The sequence below is a fragment of the Hylobates moloch genome, unplaced genomic scaffold, assembly GCF_009828535.3.
Source record: "Hylobates moloch isolate HMO894 unplaced genomic scaffold, HMol_V3 SCAFFOLD_8, whole genome shotgun sequence".
NCBI lineage: Eukaryota > Metazoa > Chordata > Mammalia > Primates > Hylobatidae > Hylobates > Hylobates moloch.
The window spans coordinates 6,743,498-6,763,428 of NW_026652283.1; the positions used below are offsets into that span (position 1 = coordinate 6,743,498).

At 57.2% G+C, this 19,931-nt stretch overlaps 2 protein-coding genes across 2 annotated transcripts; both read left to right on the plus strand.

The window, feature by feature from the left end:
• Positions 1-1,101: 1,101 nt before the first annotated feature.
• Positions 1,102-6,938, plus strand: GPR162 (G protein-coupled receptor 162). The gene is made up of 5 exons (XM_032159458.2): positions 1,102-1,413; positions 2,981-4,278; positions 4,998-5,187; positions 5,710-5,867; positions 6,170-6,938. Exons 2-5 carry the CDS (start codon positions 3,412-3,414, stop codon positions 6,719-6,721), a joined length of 1,767 nt encoding a protein of 588 aa, XP_032015349.1. The 5' UTR covers positions 1,102-1,413; positions 2,981-3,411; the 3' UTR covers positions 6,722-6,938.
• A 699-nt stretch (positions 6,939-7,637) lies between these two features.
• On the plus strand, positions 7,638-19,507 carry P3H3 (prolyl 3-hydroxylase 3). Its single transcript, XM_032159464.2, has 15 exons — positions 7,638-8,300; positions 9,210-9,362; positions 9,706-9,907; positions 9,989-10,120; positions 10,565-10,701; positions 11,173-11,262; positions 12,914-12,966; positions 13,064-13,131; positions 13,247-13,371; positions 16,626-16,727; positions 17,066-17,216; positions 17,367-17,484; positions 17,617-17,692; positions 18,660-18,800; positions 18,957-19,507. Exons 1-15 carry the CDS (start codon positions 7,803-7,805, stop codon positions 19,119-19,121), a joined length of 2,211 nt encoding a protein of 736 aa, XP_032015355.1. The 5' UTR covers positions 7,638-7,802; the 3' UTR covers positions 19,122-19,507.
• Positions 19,508-19,931: the final 424 nt, after the last annotated feature.

Here is a 19,931-nt window from a genome sequence, read left to right on the forward strand (position 1 = left end):
CCAGGCTCTGCGCCTGCCCCACACCCTCCCTTACCCTCCTCCAGACCTTTCAGGACACAGGGAAATCAGGGTTACAAATCGTCTTCTTGATCCACTTCTCTCAGGATCCCCTCTCTTCCTACCCTTCCTCACCACTTCCCTCAGTCCCAACTCCTTTTCCCTATTTCCTTCTCCTCCTGTCTTTAAAGGCTGCCTCTTCCAGGAAGACCACCCTATTGCTGCTGGGGCTCCCCATTTGCTTACTTTGCATTTGTGCCCACTCTCCACCCCTGCTCCCCTGAGCTGAAAGAAAAATACAATAAACTTACTATGAAGAAGATGCTGTGTGTGTGTGTGTGTGTGTGTGTGTGTGTGTGTGTGTGTGAGAGAGAGAGAGAGAGAGAGAGAGAGACCCCTTCTCTGGGGACCAGGAATCTTCTGGTCTTTGGGGTCGGACCCAGAGGAGAGGTTGCTGGGCATGCCCCAGGAAGGAGATGAAGTTTCCCTGGAGAGGGAAAAATTCTGTGGAGGCTGGCTATCCACCTCCACAGCCCACAGGGCTCTGTGTGGGCCTGTGTGTGTGTGAGGCTGAGACTCTGTAATTACACGTGTGTGATATATCGTGGGGGAGAGACTCAGGGTTGTGTGAGCTCTCCTGGTGTATGTGTGTGGCACAGAAAAAGGACTATGAGAAACTGTAACATGTGTGTGCAAATTGTATCCCCAACATGTGTGTTTGTGTTCCAGGAGGAGGAAGCAGAGTGTGTGTGTCTGTGTGCATGCATGCGCCCACATCCTTTTAGCTTGTGCACACCCACCCCCAACTCCACAAGCAGCCCCAGTTTGCACCACAAGCCCCCTCACTCCCAAACCCAAGGCCCAGCCTTCACACAGATACACACAGTGACACACGCTTCCTCCTCCCCGAACAGCTAGCTCCTCAGTCCCCAACAACACCAGCTGCCTCTTGGAGCTTGTGTTCGTGTTGAAAAACGGGAAGGGGTGGGGGTAGGACATGAACCATTTCACCAATGAAGCCGGTTCCCAGCCATCCTCCTCACCGCCCTCCCTCTCAGCGCCTTCCTTGCCCCTCCTCCCCGAGTCACCACCGTCCAGTTCCCCACCCAACACTCGTTTCCTGCCCCCCCCCCCACCCCCCACAAAGCTGTCCTGCAGTCCCTCTAGCCTGAGCTCACTGGCAGGATGACCCAGGGAGAGAGGGTCCTGGAGAGTGAGAGGGGCAGAGACCGAGTGAGCCTCTGGCTGAGCCTGGGAGGCCGGGACTGAGGGGGAGGAGGGAGGCCCGGGGGAAGGGAGGGAGGGAGAGAGGGAAGGAGGGAGGAGGGCGGGCGAGCTGGAGCCGGCAGGCAGCGGGAGCCCGAGAGAGCCGCGTCGGGAGTGCGGTCTCCATGGCAGTGCTGGGCGCAGTCAGAGGTAAGACGACCCCTGCCCTGTCCCCCCGTGTTGCCTCCCTTTTCCCCCCAAGCTGCCTCCTCTCCCCTAGGCCGGCCCCTCCTCCCCAGCCACCTGCTGTTTCTGCCCTGGAGAACCTGGAGGGGGACAGGAGGGAGGAGCCCCCTGACCTTACCCCTTCACCCCAACGGGCGAGGGACCCCGTTGGCCAGGGAACCTCCCAGATCCCTCTTCCCACCTTCCTCTGATCTCTCCCTGTCCTTCACCTCCCTCTCTCTGTCCTTCACATCTTTCCTGCCTCCTTCCCTCTCTGATTCCCTATCTCTTTCGTCCTGAGCCCACCAGCTGGGCCTGGGTGGAGGTGGGTGGGAAGGGGTCCAGGGCTGTAGGAGAGGACACTGGGGGCTGCTCTTGGCCAAGTCCCTCCACCTCCCTCTGGCTGGCCATTGCCATGGCAACTAGGGTGTACTGGGCTCCGGAGGGAAGCCAAGGGTGGGGGTGGACCAAGACCTCTTGGGGAAAGCAAGGGTCTGAGCTGCTTCCATGGGAAACAGACCCTTTCACTGCTGTGCCCCATTTTTACCCCACTTACCCTAAAGCCATCATGTGCTTCCTTACAGCCCCACTCTGTTCAGGGTTTCACCCGATTCCCTTACCCCCCTTCCCAGGGCTCACTGAAGCTCAGCATCACGCACTAAAACTGGGACCATCCTTCCTCCCATGAGAGGGAAACTGAGGCTCTGGGCCAGGGAGGAAGAGTCAAGGTCTCCCGAGGGGAGTCAGCACCTTATTGAACATTTGGCTTTTCTTCTCAGCCTCCTATTCCCTGCTCGCTCCCTCCCTCCCTCCTCCAGTCCCTCCTCCCTCCAAAGCCTCCTCTCCAGGGGGTTTGAGCTTTTCCTGCTATTTTCAGATACTACCACTTTGCCCCCTCTTTCTCTTCTGCTCAAACTCTCCTCCTTCTCCCTAGTTCCCCCTCTTTCCATTTCTGGATGCTTCTGATGTCAGCGGTTTCCCCGCCTTCAGGTTCCCTAGCACCCCCTTCGGTCCCAGACTCCTTTCTCCCATTTTCCCAGATCTGGGTAGCTGGAGGGTGATCACCCAGGTTTGGGGAAGTAGGGGCTAAGCACCAAGACCCCCACATCCAGGAGACCGGCAGGTAGGGGAGGAAGGCTGTAATGCCGTATCCCAGTTCACTGTGAACCCTCAAGAGGAAACCAGTCATGTGTCTCCCATCAGTAGTTCTGAAGAGACATTTAGGGACTTGAAAATAGGGGTGGAATAGTGCTGAGCAGGGGATGTTCTAAGAAGGAACCTGGGGGTTCCAGCGGGAGGAGAAAGGGCTAAAGGAGACAGGGAGGTGGGAATGAACACCTTCTTCCCTAGAGGTCTGGAAGAGTGCGGCTCTCATCTGTGTGGGGTGTTTAGCTGTCAGATTTAAGGTAAAGGAATGTTCTGAATGACCCTCAGGGCCCTAGTCATCAGTCATGCCTATAGTTTCAAGAAAGGGGGCACAGGAGGCTGGTTGGAGACCAGCCCAGGCCCTACCTTTGCCCTCTCCCTCCCACATCTCATCTTTCCCTTGCAGCCTGTCCAGGGGGCTGAGCCCCACCCCCAAATCCCTGGGGCATCCAGAAGATTCCTGACTGGTCAAGAACCAGAGAAAAAAGAGACCTGGAAGTCCCAGCATGGGGACCAGAACCCCCTAGCCAGCCTCATAGTTGGGAAAGTAGCCAGCTTGCCTGCCCCGTCAATTGCAGGGATGCTTAAGGAAGGCCCCGCCCAGTATGAAAGCTGAGGATTGCCTCTGCTGACCCCCAGTCTCCTCCCCTGCCCTCTACATCTGCCCTCAGCTGGGTCGATCATGCAATGCTGAGCACTGGGGTGAGCCTGGGGGCGGCCTGCCTGCCGACAGGGCAAGGACTGTGGGGATCATGGGCGTATTTGTGAGTGGGGCTCCTGGGTGAGACCTAGCCCCCACCCCCACGGAGCTCAAGGGGGTGGGGGGCTGAGGATAGGATGGCTCGGGGTGGGGCGGGGGCAGAGGAGGCCTCCCTGCGCTCCAATGCATTGTCCTGGCTGGCCTGCGGGCTCCTGGCGCTGCTGGCCAATGCCTGGATCATCCTCAGCATCTCGGCCAAGCAGCAGAAGCACAAGCCACTGGAGCTGCTGCTCTGCTTCCTAGCGGGCACACACATACTCATGGCAGCTGTGCCCCTCACCACCTTTGCTGTGGTGCAGCTGCGGCGTCAGGCTTCCTCCGACTATGACTGGAACGAGAGTATCTGCAAGGTCTTCGTGTCCACCTACTACACCCTGGCCCTGGCCACCTGCTTCACGGTCGCCTCACTCTCCTACCATCGCATGTGGATGGTGCGCTGGCCCGTCAACTACCGCCTCAGCAACGCCAAGAAGCAGGCACTGCATGCCGTCATGGGCATCTGGATGGTCAGCTTCATCCTCTCCACACTGCCCTCCATTGGCTGGCACAACAATGGCGAGCGCTACTATGCCCGCGGCTGCCAGTTCATAGTCTCCAAGATCGGCCTCGGCTTTGGCGTTTGCTTCAGCCTCTTGCTACTTGGGGGAATTGTCATGGGGCTGGTCTGTGTGGCCATCACTTTCTACCAGACACTGTGGGCCCGGCCCAGGAGGGCTCGGCAGGCCCGGAGAGTGGGGGGTGGTGGGGGGACCAAAGTGGGTGGGCCAGGGGGCTTGGGTACCCGGCCAGCTTTTGAGGTGCCAGCCATTGTGGTGGAGGATGCCCGAGGGAAGCGGCGGTCCTCGCTGGATGGCTCGGAGTCTGCCAAGACATCCCTGCAGGTCACCAACTTGGTCAGCGCCATCGTCTTTCTCTATGACTCACTCACAGGGGTGCCCATCTTGGTGAGATCGGGGTCCTCCCCACCTGTTCTCCCCAATATCCAGGCCCCAGCATCATCACCTGACCTCCAACTTCATCAGCCATACAGCAGCTCTGTCATCTCTCCTCCAGTTCCATCATCCATCTCCCTCTCCTCTGTCCATCCCCCACTCCATTTGTGGCCCCCATCTTGATCATCTGTCTTTTAGTTCCCACCACCCTGTCTACCCCAGCTCCAGCATCTGCTTCAGTTCCCACTCCTCAGCTCCATCACCGTCCTTCAGTTCCACTACCCGTCCTCCAGCTCCGTCATCCATCCTGCAGCTCCACGGTTCCGCCGCAGACCTCTCATCCAGCCGCTGGGCTCCACTCTCCATTCCCTCCTTCCCTCTGGATGCCACATGGTCTCTGAGCACTCTTGGGTGGAAACTCCACAGGGCTCACCCCACCACCCCATCTAGTCACTGTTCCTGGGTTCCCCTCTGTCTCTACGCTTCCTGGTCCACCTCTGTTCCTCTCCCTCCTGACCGCAGGTCTTTGTCTCCAGCACTCTCCCTGACCTTCCTCTGAGTCAATCCCTTCCCTCTGTTCACTCCATCTCCACCTCCGGCTTCACCTCTGTTGGAGCACAGGGATCAGGCATTACTTTCTGATGTCTTGCCCACCAGCTGCACTAGGATATGGGGTTCAGGTGGGCTCCTCAGCTCTGGCCCTGACCCAGCCCGCTCCCACCCTTCCCCAGGTGGTGAGCTTCTTCTCCCTCAAGTCGGACTCGGCGCCCCCCTGGATGGTGCTGGCTGTGCTGTGGTGCTCCATGGCACAGACGCTGCTGCTGCCCTCCTTCATCTGGTCCTGCGAGCGCTACCGCGCCGACGTGCGCACAGTGTGGGAGCAATGCGTGGCCATCATGTCTGAGGAGGATGGAGATGACGGTCAGAGGAGGGGCTGGGCTTTGGCTTTCCTGGACATCTATCTATTCCCTTTTCTGCCGCGCCTTCTCAGCCAGAGGATGGGCTGCCCTGGAGTGCCCCCTACTGGACAGAACCTGCACCACCCTGGGCTCCCCTTTCCCTAAGCAGGCACCCTGCTGTCCACTCACTGCTTCCTGCAGCACTCAGGGCTCCCTTCACTGGGCCTAGGCTCCCCTCCAGAAGCCCACACTGCCCAGCTCTGGCACTATGGGGAACCTGAGCTTCCCGAGAGAGGCCCCCCAGCTATAGGGACGGCTCTTGGGGGAGTGCAGGTAATTGTTTCAATAACTTCATCTATATGTATGAAGCACTCCACTCAGGATTTAGCACTGAACGCAGCAAATGCTAGCCACTCTCACTGTCCTCTTGGAACATACACGCTAATGGGAACTAAAGGGGTCTCTGGGAGCTTATAAAGGCAGTGGCGGGAGGCCGGGGTAGGCATTCCCTACCTGTAACCACTCCGCCCATTTTCTCTCCTAGATGGGGGCTGTGACGACTATGCAGAGGGCCGAGTTTGCAAAGTTCGCTTTGATGCTAATGGAGCCACAGGACCAGGGAGCCGGGACCCTGCCCAGGTGAAGCTGCTGCCTGGAAGGCACATGCTCTTCCCTCCTCTTGAGAGAGTCCACTACTTACAGGTATGGAACTGGGGGATACACCTCCTACCCTTGGTGCCCCTAATCACTTTTCTCCAGTGTCTGTTATGCACCCCAATCCCCGCTTCCCTAGCCCTGGCTTTCAGGGCACCATAGAGCTGGGTGAAAGAAAGCTATAGCAAGAGAGGCATCCCTTCAGACCTCGTGGGGCCAGGTTTGCCCACCGGAGCAAACGTTTTGAAGAAGGTTAAGAAGGTGGCACCATCTTCCGGAGTTCCCACTTGGTTCCTGCGTCTGCCTCTGTCCCTGCAGCACCTTCAGGTCTTACCCGCTCCTCTTCCCAGGTCCCCCTATCCCGGCGTCTGTCCCATGATGAGACAAACATCTTCTCTACCCCTCGGGAACCAGGCTCCTTCCTGCACAAGTGGTCATCCTCTGATGACATCCGGGTCCTCCCAGCCCAGAGCCGGGCCCTCGGGGGTCCTCCTGAGTACCTGGGACAAAGACACAGGTTGGAGGATGAGGAGGACGAGGAGGAGGCTGAAGGTGGGGGGCTGACCAGCCTTCGCCAATTCTTGGAGAGTGGGGTTCTGGGGTCAGGTGGGGGACCCCCACGGGGTCCTGGCTTCTTCCGGGAGGAGATCACCACCTTCATCGATGAGACACCTCTGCCTTCTCCGACTGCCTCACCAGGGCACTCTCCTCGTCGGCCCCGGACACTGGGCCTCTCACCCCGCCGACTCTCCCTTGGGTCCCCAGAGAGCAGAGCCGTTGGACTTCCTTTGGGACTAAGTGCAGGGAGACGCTGCTCCCTGACGGGGGGTGAAGAAAGTGCAAGGGCTTGGGGAGGATCCTGGGGCCCAGGCAACCCCATCTTTCCCCAGCTGACCCTGTGAGGCCAAGCAGGCCTGCTGAACTCAGAAGAGGAAGCCTGAGTGAGTAACACCTCATTCTGGCTGAGAGTAGGGCAGCTGCCTCCAGACTCTGGGGAGACGGGCGCTAGATTTGGGGCTCAGAAGGCCCTGCTCTCTCCCATCCAAGTGACCAGATGCCCTACTCACCTTTCATCACCCCTAGCAATATGTATTAAAGTCTGAAGTGTTGCCATGGGAACCTCAGTGTCCAATGTACTGCGGTGGAAAGCGGCTTGGAGGGTGGAATGGCTCACAGAGGACACGACAGAGCAGGGGCAGCAGACAGAGGCACAGAAGGACACATGGAGAAATGATCACATGCTCCACCAGGCAGCCTCGCACAGGGAAGGCTGGGAGGACATATCCTGCTGGGGGCGAGGCTTGAGGATACACATGTCTTTGCTGGTTTGGGGTGTGAAGGATCTCTGTTCAGATTTGTTGAGGTGGTTTTAGAGCGTGGCTCCAGCCCTAGTGTCCAACTCTCCTTCTAACCCCAAATCCATCCAGGGGCTCACTTTATGGGCAGGAAAGGGTTTGGGGCTGACATAGTGTCCCGGGCCTAGACACCTCCTCCTTGCTGCATTTTAAAGCTCTTTCTTCAAAGCAGCGCAGGGGTGGATGAGTGTGTGTGGGGGGGGGTCGGCGTCCACACTCCTTTTTCTGGACCCAGAAGCGTGTGTGGAGGGAACACAGCCCCAGTAGTTACCTCCAGACCTCAGGGGCTGAAGTCACCCCTGCTCCTCCATGGATGCCAGGCCTGCTCCAGTTCCCGCCTTTTGCCCTCCTCCTCCCAGTTTCTCCCTCTTATTCCACACTAGACCAGCTTTGTCCACTCAGCACTCTTCTCTCTCCATCTTTCACATGGGCCTCTCCCACCATCGGGCCTCTCCCACCATCGGGTCTCACCCCATCTCTCTCTTTCTCTCTCGGCCTCCCTCATTATTTCTCCCTCTCCCTCCGCCTCTCCATCTCTCCTTCCTTCCCCTCCCTCCCCCTTCCCCCCTTTCCTCTCCCTCCTTCTCGGCTCCCGCATTTCCCCTCGGCGGCCGGCGGCTCCGACACCATGCTCCGGCTCCTCCGGCCGCTGCTGCTACTGCTGCTGCTGCCTCCCCCGGGGTCCCCTGAGCCCCCTGGCCTGACCCAGCTGTCCCCGGGGGCGCCCCCGCAGGCCCCCGACTTGCTCTACGCTGACGGGCTGCGCGCCTACGCGGCCGGGGCTTGGGCGCCGGCCGTGGCGCTGCTGCGGGAGGCGCTGCGGAGCCAGGCGGCGCTGGGCCGGGTGCGGCTGGATTGCGGGGCGAGCTGCGCGGCCGATCCGGGCGCCGCGCTGCCCGCCGTGCTTCTCGGGGCCCCGGAGCCCGACTCCGGGCCGGGACCCACGCAGGGGTCCTGGGAGCGACAGCTGCTCCGTGCTGTGCTCCGCCGCGCAGACTGCCTGACCCAGTGCGCAGCACGGAGGCTGGGCCCCGGGGGCGCGGCGCGGCTTCGCGTGGGGAGCGCGCTCCGGGACGCCTTCCGCCGTCGGGAGCCCTACAACTACCTGCAGAGGGCCTATTACCAGGTGGGGAGCGGGCCGGGCAGCTCCGAGGGTCCCAGCCCTCACCACGACGCTGTCCTACTTTGCGTTGCCCAGGAGTAGGCGGAATGCTGTTGCCCGGGGCTGGGGAGCGTCCGCGGGCCTCTGCGTAGGAGCTGGCTAAGCGACCGCGAGGACCTGTTGAGATCGCAGAGGAGCAGCCGAGGGGGAGTGCGAGCAGAGTGGGAATGGGGCGGGGAGGTCGTGAGGCGGGACGGGAGCAGATCGAAGATGGAGGGACAGGGCCGCCTCTTCCTAGGAATGAAGCGGAGGCGGTGGGGGCGAAACCGGCTCTCGGACTGGAAGTGTGCGTGGGTGTGTGTGTGTCGGGGGTGGTGGTGAGTGTGAACCTTCGCTTGGGGCAGGAGGTTGCTTCGGAAAGGAAGGAGCAGACGGAGGCAAGGTTGGGGGCCTCCGAGGCCAGACCTCTGCGGGCGGGGAGGGGACAGCACGCCGCAGCCGCCGGTACCGCAGCAGTTGCCTACGTGGCTGGGGAAGCGGGGCGCCGCTGGTTGTACTCACCTCAGCTCAGGGTCCTAGAGACCTGCGGGTTTTGCTGGTCGCTGAGGTCTCCCCCACTTCCCCACCTCACTTAAGCCATCGCTTCCACCTGGTCTCCCAAATTGAGGTCCTGAAGTCCTGAGGCCCATGTCCCACCCAACTCCGACATCTTTAGACCCCCTTTCCTTCGGTGCCAGCCTTCTGAGAGTCCCAACGTTCTGGCCTCCAGGGGGTCTGCAGTTTGGGCGGTGGGCGGTTCTGATTGGCCAGTCTTCCATGAGGCTCTTGGGCACCCAGAGTGTGTGTCTGGGGTAGGGTGGGCAGGCTGGCCAGGGGTCAGAGGTCTGCCCCCCGTCCCAGGGCTCTGATGCCCTCCTCCCTCCGCCTCCTCAGTTGAAGAAGCTGGATCTGGCAGCTGCGGCAGCACACACCTTCTTTGTAGCAAACCCCATGCACCTGCAGATGCGAGAGGACATGGCTAAGTACAGACGAATGTCGGGAGTTCAGCCCCAGAGCTTCCGGGACCTGGAGACACCCCCACACTGGGTGAGACCCCCAGCACCACCCCTGTCTTGCCCCCAGCCTTTTCCTGGCTGGATGCACAGGCCTCACTAAACTGCGCGTTGTGCTGCTTGAGCATAAAGAGATGGGGTAATGATCCTCAGCGACCCTGGCTGGGAGTCCCTCTCTAGGACTTCATTTCCTTCCTGGATGATCACTGAAATCTCATGTTCCAACATTATGACTCTGAGGCCCACCCTTCTTCTTCTCCACGGCGAAGAGGGACATGGAGTCCTTGCCCCAAATGAGACCAACACCCCTCTCCTCCCTACCTCCCAGTTTGGCAACCCCTGGATCTCAGGTGACTGACTGCTGCCTTCCCCAACAGGCAGCCTATGACACTGGCCTGGAGCTACTGGGGCGCCAGGAGGCAGGACTGGCACTGCCCAGGCTAGAGGAGGCTCTGCAGGGGAGCCTGGCCCAGACGGAGAGCTGCCGTGCTGACTGCGAGGGGCCTGAGGAGCAGCAGTGGGCTGAAGAGGAGGAGGGTGGGGCTGGGAGCCAGGGGGGCCTCTATGAGGCCATTGCAGGTAAGGGTCCCGTGTCGGTGGGGGGTCGGTGCCCAGGGAGGGGCATGAACAAGCTGAATGGCTTATGGGTTTCCTCTGCAGGACACTGGATTCAGGTCCTGCAATGCCGGCAACGCTGTGTGGGGGAAACAGGCACACGCCCTGGTCGCAGCTTCCCTGTCCCAGACTTCCTTCCCAACCAGCTGAGGCGGCTACATGAGGCCCATGCTCAGGGTCAGTTGGGGAAGGGTGGAAACGGGGAGTGAAGATTTGCCTCTGCTGCTATCCTGAGCTCCATCTCTCTATCCCTCCCATCTGTCTCTGGATTTGTAGTTTCACTGTCAGGGCTGCATGGGAACCATCACTTCACAAGGACTCTAATTTGCCCTCCTTTGGCGCCTGTGACAAGCTCAGGAGATGGGCTTCCTTCTGCCTTGCTGCTTCTCACCTTCCTTTATTTTCATCCCTCTTGCTCTTCTCTGAACTCTCCAGCTAAGGTATGTTTGCACCAGTGTTTGAAAGAACTGGCAGCTGAACTTGTCTGCCAGTGGGAGGGGACTCTTGGAGTTGGCTGGCTGGCCTCTGGAGACCACCTTCTCCAGCACTGCCTCTGCCCCAAGGATCAATGTGCTCTAAGTCTTCATCCCCCGACCCCTGACCTTGTCGCTCCCTCTCCAGTGGGCAATCTGTCCCAGGCTATAGAAAATGTCCTGAGCGTCCTGCTCTTCTACCCAGAGGATGAGGCTGCCAAGAGAGCTCTGAACCAGTACCAGGCCCAGCTGGGAGAGCCAAGACCTGGCCTCGGACCCAGAGAGGTAACCCCCCTCCACACTTACCTGGGAGGTAGCCCCAAATCAAACGAATAGACCTGAGAAGTAACCTGGACCCCCACCCCCCGCTGGCCTCTTACCCAAGCACTCTAGTCACCCAAAGGACTCCAAGTCCAGCATCCGACTTCCGTCTCCACTCCCTGCTCCCCACGGCAGCCTGGAGTTCTGATTCCAGCCCTCAGCCCCAGCTCTCTTGCCTTTACTTCACTCCTGCCTGCCACCAGCCCCCGAACTCATGCACACACACATCCACACACTCACACACACTCCCACCCCCTACACCCTTTCCAGTTTAAGTCCAGATGCTCTGAAGCTGCTGAGGGGGAACGTTGAACAGAGGAACCAGGGGGCATGGTGCCAGGTTCAAGGAGCATGGAGCACCCAGGCAGTGCCCTAGAGCCCGGGCTTCCCTGCCCTCCTCCAGCCCCGCTTCACTGCTCATCATCTCACCCTCAGGACATCCAGCGCTTCATCCTCCGATCCCTGGGGGAGAAGAGGCAGCTCTACTATGCCATGGAGCACCTGGGGACCAGCTTCAAGGATCCTGTGAGTCACTCCACTTCTATCCCATCTCACCCCTCCGCACTCCCAGGAGGGATGGCACTTTGGTTTGCAACAGTTTTCCATTTTTCCACCATGAGGCTTGGAGAAGAGTCTGCCATCCCAGTTTTACAGGGACGGAGACAGTGTGCCTGTAGTTAGCGCGGCTTTGGGGTCACACAGGCCTAAGTGTCAATCCTCCTCTGCCCCAAACATCTCTGAACTTCAACTTGCCTCTGCCTCAATTTCCTTACCTGTAAGTTGGAATAATCACATCTATTTCACAGGGCTGTTGAAACCACATCATTTGATAACAAAATACAGAAAGCTCTGTTACTGCTGCTTTTATTTCTCTTCTTGTAGTTATGAGAGGAAACTGCGGGGCAGAGGTTATCTATGGCTAGGACTAGGGCATAAAGCAGGCATTCTCAGTCTTCCTGGCGCTACTCATATTTTGGATCTGACATTTTGGATAATTCTTTGTAGGGGCAGAGGGCAGGGCCTGTCCTATGCCTTGGAGAGTGTTCAGCAGCTTCCCTGGTCTCTACCCAGTAGAGATCAATAGCACATTGACAGCCCCTGAGTCATGGCAATCAATAATGTTTCCACACTTTGCCTAATGACCCCTGGGGGGCAGACGTGTCCTGCTTGAGAACCACTGGCTAAATGGTCGTTACTCTGAAGCTAGTTTTTTTTATTTTTATTTTTAGAGACAGAGTCTCACTCTGTCACCCAGGCTGGAGGGCAATGGTGTGATCTTGGCTCACTGCAACCTCCACCTCCCAAGTTCAAGCGATTCTCCTGCCTCAGCCTCCTGAGTACCTGGGATTACAGGTGCCTGCCACCCTGCCTGACTAATTTTTGTATTTTTAGTAGAGATGGGGTTTCACCATGTTGGCCAGGCTGGTCTTGAACTCCTGACTTCAGGTGATCCACCTGCCTCGGCCCCCCAAAGTGCCGGGATTACAGGCGTGAGCCACCGCGCCTGGCCTGAAGCTGGTTTAAAACCTAATGCTGCTTTGGGAGGCTGAGGCAGGTGGATCACCAGATCAGGAGTTCAAGACCAGCCTGGCCAACATAGTGAAACCCTGTCTCTACTAAAAATACAAAAAATTAGCTGGGCATGGTGGCAGGCACCTATAATCCCAGCTACTTGGGAGGCTGAGGCAGGAGATCGCTTGAACCCGGGAGGCGGAGGTTGCAGTGAGCTGAGATTGCACCATTGCACTCACAGTGTGAGACTCCGTCTCAAAAAAACAACAACAACAACAAAAAACAACTATGTCACTTCTAGTTGTGTGATCTTGAGCATGTTACTTTACCTCTCTGTGTCTCAGGGCTCTCAATTACAAAATGAGCACTTTAATATTGTCTGTTTCATGAGACTGTTGTGAACTTTAAAGGATAAATTCCATTTCCATGAATAAAGCTCTTAGAATAGCCCCTAGCAGATAGTAAGTGCTATATGAGTTATAGTTGTACTTGTTGTTACAGTTTGGTCCACTGCCCAGGGCTCCTGACATTGAGTCCCGGGCTTTTCCTACCTCCGTCTTCCTCTCTGGAAACAGGGGGACCTTAATGAGATATTTCAGCTCTAATGTCAGGGATTCCAGGGGCTGACCTTCATAGGTAATGATGCTTTTCTGGACTGTCGCAGGACCCCTGGACCCCTGCAGCTCTCATCCCTGAGGCACTTAGAGAAAAGCTCAGGTAGGAGATGCCCTGTGGTGGGAGGGGCTTGGCCCGAGCTGGGAGGCTGGGTCTGGACTGTCCTGTGCACCCACTGAGCACATCTCTCACCCCTGAGAGAGGATCAAGAGAAGAGGCCTTGGGACCATGAGCCCTCGAAGCCAAACCCCTTGACCTACTGGAAGGGTGAGTTCCTGGGAGGGAGAAGGCAGGAGCCTGGAGGGTCTGGGGGCTGCCAGCTACTGCTCTGCCCGCCCTTAGGGGATGCTCAGCCACCTCTACTCTGTCTTTTCCCTGGCAGATGTCCTTCTCCTGGAGGGTGTGACCTTGACCCAGGATTCCAGGCAGCTGAATGGGTCAGAGCGGGCAGTGTTGGATGGGCTGCTCACCCCAGCCGAGTGTGGGGTGCTGCTGCAGCTGGCTAAGGTAGGAAGACCTGCAAGTTCATCAGCTCGTTGAAGACTCTTGGATACAATCACCTGTTCCCTTGCTGTTGGCCTGCCCCCTTCATTCTGCCTGTCCTGATTATCCAACCGGGGCTGTGCTTACCACTGCCTCTCAGCTGCAGATAAGTTCCGTCTCGTCTTAATTTAGCTGACATAGGTGGATGTTCTTTACAAATGAATTTTGCTAGAAATTGATAGGAAGAACAAAACAAAAACCATAAAGGCATAAAAATGGATGAGTGTGCAGGTAAGGATTGCATGGTTAGCCAAGAGTTTAGTTACTGGCTTGGCTGATGGCTCAGCAGACACGCAGGCCTTTCTTTCCCTCCTTCTAGTTTGGGTTGAATGACTCATACTCACCAGGTTGAGGCTACCATTTTATGAAGCTTCAACCCTTATCTTAGGTTAGTGCTCATTCAGTAACATACTCACTGAGCAGCTGCTATACACTAGAAACTGCTAGGTTCTAGGGAGAGGAAGATGATTATAGACTCTGCCCTTTGGGAGCTCAAGTGTAGAGGTGGAAACAGACAAGGAATTACATAATATAAGCAGGTGATAAGTTTGGTAAAAGACGTATGTACTTGGGCCGGGTAAGGTGGCTCATGCCTGTAATCCCAGCAATTTGGGAGGCCGAGGCGGGTGGATCACCTGAGGCCGGGAGTTCGAGACCAGCCTGACCAACATGGAGAAACCCTGTCTCTACTAAAAATATAAAAAAATTAGCCAGGCGTGGTGGCACATGCCTGTAATCCCAGCTACTCGGGAGGCTGAGGCAGGAGAAGCGCCTGAACCCGGGAGGTGGAGGTTGTGGTGAGCTGATATCGTGCCATTGCACTCCAACCTGGGCAACAAGAGCGAAACTCCATCTAAAAAAAAAAAAAAAAAAAAAAGTATGTCAAATAGAAGTGCTGAAATGCACAGTTATAGAAGGCTTGCTGGAGAGGTGGTGTTTGAGCTCAGTCTTTTTTTTTTTTGAGACGGAGTCTCGCACTGTCACCCAGGCTAGAGTGCAGTGGTGCAATCTCGGCTCACTGCAAGCTCCACCTCCCGGGTTCACGCCATATTCCTGCCTCAGCCTCTCCGAGTAGCTAGGACTGCAGGCGCCTGCCACCACGCCCGGCTAATTTTTTGTATTTTTAGTAGAGACGGGGTTTCACCATGGTCTCGATCTCCTGACCTCGTGATCTGCCCGCCTCGGCCTCCCAAAGTGCTGGGATTACAAGCCTGAGCCACCGCGCCCGGCCTGAGCTCAGTCTTAAGGATGAGTTAGCCAGGTGATTGGGGGTGGAATCAGTCTAAGAGGGAGAAGAGCAAGGTGCATTCTGGGAACTTCAGTCAAGCACAGGGGTGAGAGCAGGGCCAGCTCCAATAGCCATTACCTGTGTGATCTTGGGCAATTTATTTTAACATCTCTGAGCCTAGTTTGCTCATCTATAAAATGGGGATAATAATAGTGTTTTTGTCATAGTGTCATTGTGAGGATTAAATGAATTAGCACATGGTAAAGCTCTTAGAACACAGAATCATCACTGGCTGGGTGTGGTGGCTCATGCCTGTAATCCCAGCACTTTGGAAAGTCAAGGCAGGTGGATCACTTGAGGTCAGGAGTTCAAGACCAGCCTGGCCAACATGGTGAAACCCGGTCTCTACTAAAAATACAAAAAAAATAGTGGGCATGGTGGCAGGCGCCAGTAATCCCAACTACTGGGGAGGCTGAGGCAGGAGAATCGCTTGAGCCCAGGAGGCGGAGGTTGCAGTGAGCCGAGATCGCACCATTGCACTCCAGCCCGGGCAACAAGATCAAAACTCCATCTCGAAAAATAAATTTTTTTAAAAAAATTGATTAATTAATTAATTAAAAAAGAACATAGAATCATCAGGGTGTATGTTACCAAGAGACAGTATAGGGGAAGAGGGAGACAGCCCAGACATGAAGGCCCAGGGACAGTGAGTGTCTTCTGTGGCCTCCCAAGGAGTTTGGACTTTATCTGTGTATGCTAGACAGCTATTGAAGGATTTTAGGAGGGGTTGACTTTTGCCTTCCTGTAGAACCTCCAAGTGCAGGGTCTGGGGTCACCTGTAGAAGTGGTAGAGCCCTCTAGTGGCAGTGTGTAGAATGCAGTGGGAGAAAAGACCGGAAAAGGGGAGTAATTGACGAGTGCCACTGTTAGCTGGCGAGGTGGCTCACACCTGTGATCCCAGCACTTTGGGAGGCTGAGGCGGGCGGATGGCTTGAGCTCAGGAGTTCCACACCAGCCTGAGCAACGTGGTAAAACCCCATCTCTACAAAAATACAAAAAATTAGCTGGGCCTATGCGCCTATATGTTCCCACCTACTTGGGAGGCTGAGGTAGGAGGACTTCTGGAGCCTGGGAGGTGGAGCTTGCAGTGAGCTATGATCGCGCCACTGCACTCCAGCCTGGGCGACAGAGCAAGACCCCGTCTCAAAAACAAAAAACGAAAAACAAAAAAACCCCCAGGTTAGATGGCTTGGGTGACTAGGTGTCTCTCAGAAGTGAGATTTGTATGCAGGGGTAACTAGATAGTGGTGCTTAAACAAATTCAAAAAGTAGACAAAAAATGAGTGTCAGAAAAGGGAAGGATTCCAGTGTAGACATCCAAATATTAGGAAACCCCCTGGTAGTGAGAGTGGTTGTGTAGGTGGCTTGGGTAATTGTGACTCAGTATCAAGGAGTGGGGGAGCCATGGGGTCCACAGTTTCTCTGAGAGAATGTCAGGTGGGAAGAGGTCAGAGAGGGATAGCCCGCTGATGATGTCTCCCTACCGCCAGTCAGCTTCCTGCCAGGACCTGGCCTAACTATGGAACTTCCTGTTAGGGTCCCGTTTCCAGAGAGACTCCTCTATTCTTGGCTCATCAGGGATTAATGATCAAGCCCTTCCTGCCTAGTTCCCAGCTCTGCCCCACTTTCCCAGCTGTCCCTACCCTCTCAGAGGCCCCCTTACTGCTGTAGGAAGCTCTCCCGAGTTCTGTCCACAGTCCCCTTGGTAAGCGGGATTCCAGCCTGTACCAGAGAGGGACAGTCGGACAGCCGTGGCGGTGGGCACTCTCCGGGAAAGAGCAGCAGCTCAGGAAGAGGGGCCATGACAGAACTGTGGGAGCGTCTAGCTTCTTCTGGAGGGAGAGCGGGAGGGCCGGAGGGAGGGTCTTGCAGCACTGCGGACAGTGAGGGGCTGGGGGAGTGACTCCACGGTAAACTCCTTCCTATTTAGGATGCAGCTGGGGCTGGAGCCAGGTCTGGCTATCGTGGTCGCCGCTCCCCTCACACCCCCCATGAACGCTTCGAGGGGCTCACAGTGCTTAAGGCTGCACAGGTGAGCACAGGAGGCACCCGGGCCTGTCTGATGCCCAGACCTGGAGGAGAGGCTGTGCAGGAAGCCGGGCCCCGGGGCCTGGGCTTTTGTGAAGGAGCTTTCTTGGGACCGAGACTACCTGATAGGACCCAGCGTGGAGAAAAGGGATGTTCTGAGAGCTGGGGCCGGGGTGGTTGTCCTGGGGAGATAGAAGGAGCAGTTTGGGCTGATGGACAGAGCTGGATGCTGACAGACTCCAAACCCACGGGTGGAGAGCAGCAGAGTTGGGCAGGGGCTAGGGCCGAGACCACCCTCCCATTGCCTTCCTCCGTTTCTGCCCTGCCTTTCACTGCCTGCAGCTGGCCCGGGCTGGGACAGTGGGCAGTCAGGGTGCTAAGCTGCTTCTGGAGGTGAGTGAGCGGGTGCGGACCTTGACCCAGGCCTACTTCTCCCCGGAACGGCCCCTGCATCTGTCCTTCACCCACCTGGTGTGCCGCAGCGCCATAGAAGGTATGACAGGGACCCCCCACTGCTCTTCTCCAACCTCAAGCCCTGCCCCCAGGACACTGCCCCCAAGAGCCCCGGGGTGGATGTGCATGGCATGAGCCCACAGGGTGGCAGATGGGCACAGAGGTACCCCCAGGCCCCTTTCTGTCCTAGGAGAGCAAGAGCAGCGCATGGACCTGAGTCACCCAGTGCATGCGGACAACTGCGTACTGGACCCCGACACGGGAGAGTGCTGGCGGGAGCCCCCAGCCTACACCTATCGGGACTACAGGTGGGCAGCCCCTCTAGCGGTCAGGTAGGTGGGCAGCCCCTCTAGTGGTCAGGCAGGTGGGCAAAGGTCATCCCACCGCCGACCTGGGCCTGGGTTGGGGTCTCACTGCCTCTTGCCTTTTTCCCTCCCCAGCGGACTCCTCTACCTCAATGATGACTTCCAGGGTGGGGACCTGTTCTTCACGGAGCCCAACGCCCTCACTGTCACGGTGCGTGGAGTGGGGGGGTGTGACGGTATGACAGAGGGCCCAGCTGTGGGGTCAGGATTCAAAACAGAAGGCTCCAGAGGCAAATGCAGGGAAATGGCCAGGGCTTTTAACCCTTTCACTTCCCCGCCTCCCCAGCCCTCCCGCTGTTTCCTCCGTAGCAAGGTCTCTAAGTGGCCCCATCAACCCTACCGTCAGTATTTGTCTCACCTCCTAAAGAAGGGTGAATGAAGCTCCGCTTGCAGGTGCCTCCAGGACTCCATGGCCCTATTCTAGGGATTTGGGGAACTTGAGGTAGTCCTTCCTCTTTGCAGTGAGATGAGCACAGTGGCTGGCGCTCAGATACCAGGGCCACCTCGACTGGGGCTCGGATTCTTAACTTTTCTGAGGTTTAGTTTCCTAGACTGGGGTGATAATAATAGTGCGTATTTTAAAGGGTCATTGTAGGAAGTAATTTAGGTAATGTACCTAAAAGAATGAGGCAGCGCCTGGTAATAATAAGCAATTAATAAATGTTAGGTGGGAAATTTCCAGACACCAGGGGCTAGGATTGGGTAGGAGGAGAGGGGCAGTGATTTTTCATCTGGGTGTGGGGTGTGAAAATGGCTCCAATATCTGTATCCCCTTCTACGTAGAGTCTGGTACTGCATGCACAGCCCCAGATTGCTTCAAACCCTGGGTTCAAAGGGCTAAGTGGGAAAAATCAGGGTACCGGGGCTCAGGAACCAACAGGAGGCCTTCCGTGGAGACCCCTTTTTCCTTTGGTTCCCAACTCCTCTTGCATTTTTGCTCTGCAAGTTGAAGCTGATTTCTCATTTGCCCCAAGCTAGTCCCTGAATTAAGGAGTAGGAAGTGATAGCGAGAGAGCTGACCCTCTCTGTGCCCCTGTCCCCATCCTGCTCTAGGGAGTGAGGGCCAAGTTCTCTGAGAGAGCCAATCCCTGGAGCTGAACCTGCCCTCATCCCCCCAGGCTCGGGTGCGTCCTCGCTGTGGGCGCCTTGTGGCCTTCAGCTCCGGTGTCGAGAATCCCCATGGGGTGTGGGCTGTGACTCGGGGACGGCGATGTGCCCTGGCACTGTGGCACACGTGGGCACCTGAGCACAGGGAGCAGGTAAGTAGTGCAGTAGGAAGGGACGTGGTTCTCCTGGTGCATGAAGGGTGGGCAAGCAGCCACTGAGAAGGCTCACAGTAGGTGAGGGTCAGGGGCTGAGCTGGCCCAGGGAAGGTGGGTGCAGGGAACTGGCCACACTCTCCTCCCCAACCCCAGGAGTGGATAGAAGCCAAAGAACTGCTGCAGGAGTCACAGGAGGAGGAGGAAGAGGAAGAGGAAGAAATGCCCAGCAAAGACCCTTCCCCAGAGCCCCCTAGCCACAGGCACCAGAGGGTCCAAGACAAGGCTGGAAAGGCACCTCGGGTTCGGGAGGAGCTGTGAGTGGCTGAGCCAGCTCCTTGAGGATGTGGCCACTTGACTTGTGGAAGGCCATCATGATGCCAGGACCTACAGGAAGCCCCTGTGTGACATCAGGAGCAGAACAGCAAGCTCTCTGTCCCTGCACCCCCACCATCTTGGGGACCTACAAGGGCCTGGACTCAGAGGACAATGCACAGGCTAGCCTGGAGCTCACCAGGCCTGGGGAGCCAGGACTGGGCCCAGCTGCCGGACCTGCAGCCCTGGACAGATGGGGAACACTGTGCCCCCCTGAACGGAAATGGCAGGGGAGGAGGCTGATGCTTTAAATGAAGAGGATGGTGGGGTTGGGGGGTATAACCCTGCTCCTCTCTCCCAGTCTGTGCAATAAAGGTCGTGAAGATCTCTCAGCCAGGGGCCAGTCAAGTGTATCACAGATTCTGTGATGGCTGGAGGTGGGGGTGGCTCTGGCTGGCCTGGGAGGAGACAGGTGTCTTTGGGCCTCGCAGAGGCGGGGCCCCTGGAGCCTGTGATTTGTCAGGGAAATCTCAGCCACCTGCTCCCCTCGTGCAAATGACCCAAACCCCTGGCAGCTGCTCCTTAGGCCGCCAAGTCTAAGCCCTATCTTCCCTCTCTGAGCTTTGCTGAGACTTAGGGCCGCCTGCTTTCTCTCTGACTCCTGCTTTTACAGCCTTGAGAGGGCAAGGAGGGGGCCAGACCCCAGCCTGGGAGCAGGGTGCGGGGCTCCCCTCCACTTGAAATCCGTTGCCCACCCACAACAGTGGCAGACCTGTCCATCCTTCTCTCTGGGTCCCCTGTACCTTTCTCCCCCTA